Source organism: Panicum virgatum, chromosome 6K, assembly GCF_016808335.1.
Source record: "Panicum virgatum strain AP13 chromosome 6K, P.virgatum_v5, whole genome shotgun sequence".
Classification (NCBI taxonomy): domain Eukaryota; kingdom Viridiplantae; phylum Streptophyta; class Magnoliopsida; order Poales; family Poaceae; genus Panicum; species Panicum virgatum.
The window spans coordinates 26,745,684-26,753,712 of record NC_053141.1 but is presented as its reverse complement, the minus strand read 5'-3'; the positions used below and the strand labels follow the sequence as shown (position 1 = coordinate 26,753,712).

Here is an 8,029-nt window from a genome sequence, read left to right as displayed (position 1 = left end):
ATTTCATAATTTTCGGAGGTCCGATTAATTTAAAACTTTTAAACTTAATTTTCTTTTGAAATTGATAAATGTATTCAGAAAAAGGTAAACGCGCTACCCTGGCCCCACCTGTCAGGCGCCCCCCTCCCCCCGGCTGACCCATCGGGCTCGCGCCACGCTTGCCTCGCCCCACGCGGATCCGCCCGCCTCCTCTCTTGCACACTGGCTTGCTTAAGGTAGGGAACGGAAAAGGATGTTGTCTGGCTGTGTAGTGAGAAAAGAGAGATGAGAATAGGGTTAAGGGTACAAAGATCTTTTCCCATTGCTCTGAGTTTTTTTCTAATTTTTTTATTGTTTTGGTTGGCATACATCTAATAGTGTTAAAAGTAGAGCTAAACGGAGCCTTCGATTCAAAAAGTGGAGTAAAATTGCACAACTCAAAAATAAGCGCAAAATCACCCTTCGAGATCGAAGCATGGCCAATAACGGCAAGTCCCCTTCCCATTATTTGGGGTTTTCGCCAACAAGAGCCTGCAGCATATTGCCCAAACTTCGATTCACAACTTCGGTCTGACCATCTATTAGTGGATGGTAAGCTATAGTAAAATTCAAGTTGTGCCCATTTGCCTCCACAAGTATCGCCAAAAATAAGACAAACTCAATAACTTGATCTGAAGTAATGCTTCCTGGAATACCATTGAGGCGCACAGCCTTGTTAAAGAACATATTAGAAATTTGACTTGGTAACACCTGAACATAAAAAAGCATGGTAAATATCTAATTTTTAGAGTATTTCATATTTCACCATAAAGCATGGTAAACATGGTTCATGCATACTCCTAAGGGTTGGAGGTGCCCCTAAGCATGGTAAATATCTAAATAAAAAAGCATGGTAAATATGGAATACAATATTTTGAACTAAAGAGGGTTCGAGGTGCCTCTAATCTTAATATATGAATAAAAAAATCCAAGTCTGAACCAGGCAAAATGCAAAACATTTACAATCCGATCAAGAGATTTTATTTACTTTTAATTTAAAATAATTCCTAAAATTATCTTGTGTTATCAAATTTAATTAATTCTTGAGCTCTAAAAGTTTCAAAAAAATTATAGTGTATCTTTGCCACGAAGCGTTTTCTAGAAAACTCTCCAGGCATCATAATAAGGAAGTATAATCTCATTTTGTATATACTAGCATAGTGCCCATGCATTGTTACGGGTAATAATATAATAGACCTATATAATACTATTAACTTTTTATTTCATGGTCTGATAGTTTTGCATACCGATCTCTTTCTCTTCCTCTTACGTTCTTTAGGATCTGTGAGTGATGGTTAGTCACCGGATATCATGGGCCCACTATCATTGCTAATGTTGTCGTCATCTGAAAAATAGTATTATTCATTTTTAGTTGCAATATGAGGTGGAATAAACATTTGTAGAAGATAATTGATTAATATTACTTGTGTTGATGGTGGTGCTTTGGTCATTCATTTGAGTGTGTTTCTCATATCTGTTCGAAGAAGCCATCTGCAAGAAATATGTGTCAGTTCTAGTTCAAATTTAGATGTGATAATGAAATGAGATACCCAAGGATGCACCACAAAAGTGTGAATAGATTCATGTCGCAAAGTTATTTGGAAATTCCATATAGGGACCCAATATGTGAACCGATGGATGAAAAATACAAATAAGAAGCTATCTTATTGGCAGGACTTTTAGATTAAACCAAGCACATATAAAAATACGCATGGATCAATCACAAATTTAATCTTTGTATGCTATTTTGAGCTTTTTTCAGAAAGATACATTGTGTATAGAGTATAACCCTATCGGAATGACTGCATTGTAATTTTGTATTTTATTTCACATCCTTATTGCCTACTGAAAGGACCTTTTGTGAAAAATATCTTTGGGAAAGGCTGGGGCTATAAAAATGCCAATGAAAAAATCTCTCCTATTACTCTGACAGGCTTCTCCCGTGCGTGATTTCTCTCGTATCGATCTGGATCTTTCCTCTCTCTTTGGTCTCCTTTTTTCTAGCGGACGATGTGAAGAGGCACACGCAGCAGAGTAGAACGACGTGGCAACGAGGGGCATGGCGTTGCGCCCGGCAGCTTGCACAGCTTTGCAGGCCACACGTGGATCTAGGCATGGAGTGACACGGCATGACGGCGGCAAAGATCGCGGTGGTGCTTGCGAGTAGCGATTGATGAGCAAATGAATCGATGATGACGCAGAGGAGGCTGGTTAGCTCATTTTTTATTTGACATGATCCGGAGTAGGAGGCGCCTCTCTAGTCTCTAGCCAACTGCCCTGGTGAGTAGAGCTGAAAGTCTGAAACATTGATCCCTCCACGAAGACGGCATCCTCACTCACCGACAGCATCAAATTGTTTTTCGGTTGCGGCCGGTGAGCTCGTCGCTGGTCTATGCCGTGTGGAAGCAGAGCGAGAGAGAAGATGGAGCTGGATGGGAAGCTTCGTCACCTCAATTAGAGCTTAGTGTCGACTTCTTAAAGGAGAGGGCATCGATTGATGATGGCAGCGATTACTATGGATAGTGATGGTGATTCATTAAGGCTAGGCAGGGAAGCGTGGACTCGTTTTATATCCACGTGGGTGGTGTTCGAGTCCGGCTCGATTTGCCTTATGGCGCGTGGGATCCTATCGGTGCCCACGGGAATGGACGAACTAAAGGTAGAACCACGAGACGGACGAACTAAAGGTAGAACCACGAGACGGACGAATCAAAGGCAGAACGTATAAAGGATTGCTTCCGTGCTTTAGAAATAGATATAGATATAGATTTGAAAAAGGTCATGACGCTCTCTTGGCACTTGTCTGGTGAAATCAACCGGAGAATCCCTACCCCAGCCAGCCTTGCTAGCCGTCGATGTGTCATCCAACGGATCGAAACGTCACCATATCCTTTCCCACGACCACCCGCGCCGGCCGGCTCGCCTCGCCGGCTTCTCGCAGCGCCACCACCGCGCGCCGCCATCGCCATCGCCATGGCCTCCTCATCCTCCACCTACCTCGCGCTTCCCTGCTCCAGCGCTCCCCTGGCTCCACTCCCAAGGCCACTGCCGAGCCCCCATGTCGCGAGACCCGCGTTGGCCGGCATCACCAGGGGCGCCAGAGCCGGTGCCCCTCTGTTCGTCAGCCCCGCCGCGTGCCGCACGGGAGGGCGGCGCAGGGGGTGGGCCCAAATATGCCGGGACTCCTCGCTACAGGGTCCACCCGGCGCCGACTCTCCTGCGCGGGAACAAGAGGATAAGAAGAAGAGGGAGGCGGCGGCCGCGGCGGCAGCAGCACGGATTGCGAGTGGTAGCGGAGGAGGAGGTGGGAAGCTTAGCGACTGGACCACTTCCGTGCTCATCTTCGGCATCTGGGCGGGGCTCATGTACTACATCTTCCAGCTCGCGCCCAACCAGACACCGGTACGGGATTCAGTTCCTTCTTGCTTTCTAAATTGTATCAGTATGCTCTGTTGTGAAATGTGGATTGGAATTCCCTTGCTACTACTTGTCAGTGACAATAATAGGCTTTAGTTTCACGCATTTACATAGCTTCTGTCTTCTGAAATCGATGCTCACTAGAGTAGCTTAGCATCACATGCTCTTGGCTGCGCTATCTGGCAAAATGTTATTATGTCCCATGATCTGGTTGCCCAGGCAGCACTGCTCCCTCCATGGCATCTCCACCCACCACCTATGGCTTTGATTGTATTGGCAGGGAAACAAGCCGTAATTCCTTTATCCTGGCCTAATATGTAGCTATCTATCCAAACACAGCAAACTAGGATGAACTTTTTTTCTTTTTTGAAGAAGTCAAACTAGGATGAACTTTGAAAGGAAACTTCTACAAGACTGTGAGAAGGTAGGTGGTTTTCAGTAGTTCTGCAGTATCTTAATTCTGCACCATTTCATATGTGATGTAATTGGCCAGGATCAACTAAGATAATCATGATCAACTGAGATATTTTGGAATTAAGTTCGAATAAATTACTGATATTTTGAAAATATCTGTTGTTCATGAAATGTGTGCCCATTGATTCTGCATTCTTCAAAATACTGATTGCTCCGGTTGCTACCCGTTGGATGCATGGCTTTCTAAAATCATGCTATCTTCTGCAAGGGTGTCTATCTGTTGCAGGAACAAAGCACATGCTGGATGCATAGACTTATTTATTATCTATGTTGCTAACTTGGCATAGATCTTGACGACATGTACTTTGTAGTTGTGTTTTCAGCATATGGGAGAAATAATGCTAATTTGTGACTCCACTCTGGCTGCAGTACAGGGACACATACTTCTTGCAGAAACTTTTAAATCTGAAAGGTGATGATGGCTTTCGAATGAATGAAGTTCTTGTGGCTCTATGGTACATTATGGGCCTCTGGCCAATAGTCTACAGTATGTTGCTCCTTCCTACTGGTAGAAGGTAAGAACAATATTGTATTTAATTTATATTATATTGTTGTTTAAGTGTGTGTTTTTGCCATGTGTATTCAGCTAATGCTGTATGAATGTTCTATAGTAAATTAGTGATGAAGGCTGTGGTATACATCTTGCAATTTTTTGATCTTATTGGGTTGATATTAAAGCGTGCATTAATCCTTGGTACAGTTGTTAAACCAATATAGTCCTGATGAAAAATGATCTACAATAACAATAACAACAACGCAGAGATTGTCCTTTGTGTCTGACAAAAAATGATCAACAGCAACACTGCCTTCCCAAGCAAGCTGGGGTAATAGTTAGATTCTTTTGCATGCTGTTGTAATAACACCTTGTACTATAAGACCGTTTAAATTGTTGCATTGATAGAGTGATAGTTAAATGGCGTATGACTTGTAAAATCTTTAATTTATGGAAATAAGCCAACCCAGAAAACTTTATTGCCCAGCATGCTGTTGAACTGGTCTACAGTGTGCAGCTTTCTTCCTACTGGGAAAACATAAATGAATCTGTGAATTTCCAAATCTATGAAATGGCCCCTTTAATTAATTGCTAAGTGGTATACAAAAGAACCATATCACATTTCATTTGTATTCTAGTTTTTTTATTGTGTTTGAATCATGTATTCAGGTCAGCTCTTACAGAACAATTCATGACATGTTCTTTAACTAATAAAATGTTCGTAATCATCTTTTATTCAGAAGATAATGTTACGGACCCATCCCATAACTGCAATGTTTTCATGCTTCTCATGGACTGCAGTTATTTTAGCCATATGGTAGCTCATGTGAATTACATTCACATCCTTCTGGATCTTTTCAAAAAATCCAAGGCTGCTCCCATATAAGGAGCGAATTACATTCTCCTCCTTTTGATAGTACATTGTCACTACTATACTGTAGATTACTAAACTCATGGTTCTTCCTATCTTTTGTGTATGGATATATATTCTTGATTCTCACTAGCATGTATATGAGAGTGCCTATATTTGCATCTACTAGAAATGGATGGTCATCTCAAAACTTAAATCTGCACATACCTGTGTCCAAATTTTGGAGATACTAGTCATTGCATTTATTGTTCTCCTTACCACTCATATGATTTTTTTCTTGAGTACAAGTTTTCATGGTATACACATCAGAATAAAAAAATATGATTGTAGCAGCAAGTTTTTCTATGGTACTGTCTTCTCTATTAATAATCTAACAGTAAAATTGTACTGCAGTTCCAAAAGCAAGATTCCTGTATGGCCATTCCTGGTTCTTTCATGCTTTGGGGGAGCATATGCTTTGATTCCTTACTTTGTCCTATGGAAGCCTCCTCCACCTCCCATTGATGAAGATGAAATTGGGCAATGGCCATTAAAATTTGTTGAGTCAAAGTTAACTGCAGGAGTACGCTTTAGCTTTACTTCATTACGTTTCACACTATATTGGGTCATTATTGACTATTTCTTTCAAATCATTCTACAGGTGGTGTTTGCCCTGGGCATTGGACTGATTATATACGCAGGCAAAGCTGGTGGTGATGATTGGAAGGAATTCATTCGATACTTTAGGGAGAGCAAGTTTGTAAGTTCTGCAGCATGATTTAGTCTTGAGTGAAAGAGTATAACAATGTTATGGCATATTCTAAAGTAAATTGTTGCACTATTGACTTTCATATATTTACATATATCCTGGATATTCATCAATTTTAGTTGTTGCTTTGACACTCCTAAACAATTTTGGCACTTAGTGGTGGAACACAAAGACAAACATTCCACAGTTTCAATTTTTAAAATATTCATTGAATCCAGTTCCCACCATTTTCTAAGTTTATGAGTGATGTATTTGCTGATCATGCCATAATTTCATTCGATATTTGCTGATCATGCCATTTTCTAAGTTTATGAGGGATAGAGTCCGGAACGAAGTTATTCGGGATAGGGTCGGGGTGGCACCAATTGAGGAGAAACTTATCCAGCATCGGCTGAGATGGTTTGGACATGTCCAACGAAGGCCTCCTGAGGCGCCGGTGCGTAATGGGGTTCTTGAGCGGGTCGATAATGTAAAGAGGGGTAGAGGTAGACCTAAACTGACGTGGGATGAGTTGGTTAAGAGAGACCTTAAGGATTGGAATATCTTTAAAGAGATAGCTTTGGATAGGAGCGCTTGGAGACTAGCTATCAATGTGCCTGAACTTTGAACTTATTTCTTTCGGGTTTCATCTCTAGTCTACCCCAACTTGCTTGGGAAAAAAGGCTATGTTGTTGTTGTTGTTGTTGTTGTTGTATCACTAGTTCAGTGCCATGCATTTCATCAAAATAGATCTAATCACTATTGTGGGGATTGAATTAACCTTTCATTTCTTTTATGTCATGTATCAGATTCATGCCACCTGCCTTCATTTCACTTTGCTCTCGACCTTCTCACCATTCTGGGTCTACAATGACATGACAGCGAGACGATGGTAAGCACGAAAGCACTAATGCTTAACATTATATAGAGAAGGGTTTTAAAGGGTTTTACTTTTTTTATTTTAAACAAATATTGTGTAGAGAAGTTGTATGATAGACTTTACGGTACCTGAGTTAAACGATAGCAATGAAAATATTCATCACATGAGACTAAGTTAACACTTTGCTTTGTCCTTGCTTAACAGGAAAAATGGTTCATGGCTTCTGCCGCTTGCACTGATACCTTTTGTGGGGCCCTCAGTGTACCTTCTATTACGCCCATCACTTTCTTCTCTGCTGGCAGCATCCGCTTCACCATCTGATGAAATTCAGAAATAATTTGCGTCTAACTTATATCCAATGAAGATTTTGGTTGTGATCAGATGTTGTAAAAAGACTGATCTGGAGACTTGACTTGTAAGCCTAAATGCTATGTCGATGTGATCTGGAGAAAATCCACAATTTTGCATGTCGATGCAGTATTCAAACTGGAAAGCATGTCTGAACAGGGAAGTCATTTTCTACATTATCATCGCCTGGGCTCGTGACAAATTATCGAGGTTAAACTCATGGAGTATTCAGCAATGTTTCAACCCACGAAGACATGCAATTTATAGTATGGAGCAAAGTATTCGGATATTATACTGCTATCTTCGATCTTGTATAGAAAATATTCTATTACAGTGACCCATATGTAAGAAAAGCCAGAGCAGCTGTACAGTCTGATGAATAGCTAACCACAGATTGCTATTCAGATTATGATAATCCTATAAGTTGGGGAGGAGGTGCTTATTTCAGATTATAATCTCACCTTACCAATTATATTTCGATAGAAATTGCTCACCAATGCCATTACATACACCGAACCGGTATTTCTTTCTCCCATCCGTTTGGCCTCCTCCCCATCTCCCTCTCCTCCTTCCCTCAATTTCCCTCCCAACTCCGGGGCCGGATTCCGACACAAATGGCAAGCTGCTGAGGATGAAAACAAATATATTTATCATGCTGCTGGGCATTATCATAATGTGAAAGGCTACCCATCAATTCAACAACTTTTAAGTAAATCATGCTGCTGAGGTTGTAATTCATTTGCCTTCGAACAGATCGAGTTGGTTTTTCACTTGTACACTATTAATTTAACATTATCTACG

General features: G+C 41.1%; 1 protein-coding gene across 2 annotated transcripts; it reads left to right on the top strand.

Annotated features, from left to right (window-relative positions):
* Positions 1-2,897: 2,897 nt before the first annotated feature.
* Positions 2,898-7,675, top strand: LOC120712132. 2 transcript variants are annotated; one of them, XM_039997852.1, is made up of 6 exons: positions 2,904-3,420; positions 4,279-4,424; positions 5,667-5,835; positions 5,914-6,012; positions 6,810-6,892; positions 7,085-7,675. In XM_039997852.1, the coding sequence occupies exons 1-6, from the start codon at positions 2,992-2,994 to the stop codon at positions 7,215-7,217; spliced, it is 1,059 nt and encodes a 352-aa protein (XP_039853786.1). In that variant the 5' UTR covers positions 2,904-2,991; the 3' UTR covers positions 7,218-7,675. The 2 variants fall into 2 exon arrangements, with proteins under 2 accessions (XP_039853785.1, XP_039853786.1); XM_039997851.1 differs by having other exon boundaries at positions 2,898-3,420; positions 5,667-6,012.
* Positions 7,676-8,029: the final 354 nt, after the last annotated feature.

What these genes read in the sequence shown, in the direction of transcription:
- LOC120712132 (XM_039997851.1), top strand. Translation starts at nt 2,992, where the DNA reads ATGGCCTCCTCATCCTCCACCTACCTCGCGCTTCCCTGCTCCAGCGCT. An exon ending in CTCCTTCCTACTGGTAGAAG is followed by an intron (nt 4,425 to 5,666) that starts GTAAGAACAATA and finishes ATTGTACTGCAG; the next exon opens with TTCCAAAAGCAAGATTCCTG. An exon ending in GACATGACAGCGAGACGATG is followed by an intron (nt 6,893 to 7,084) that starts GTAAGCACGAAA and finishes CTTGCTTAACAG; the next exon opens with GAAAAATGGTTCATGGCTTC.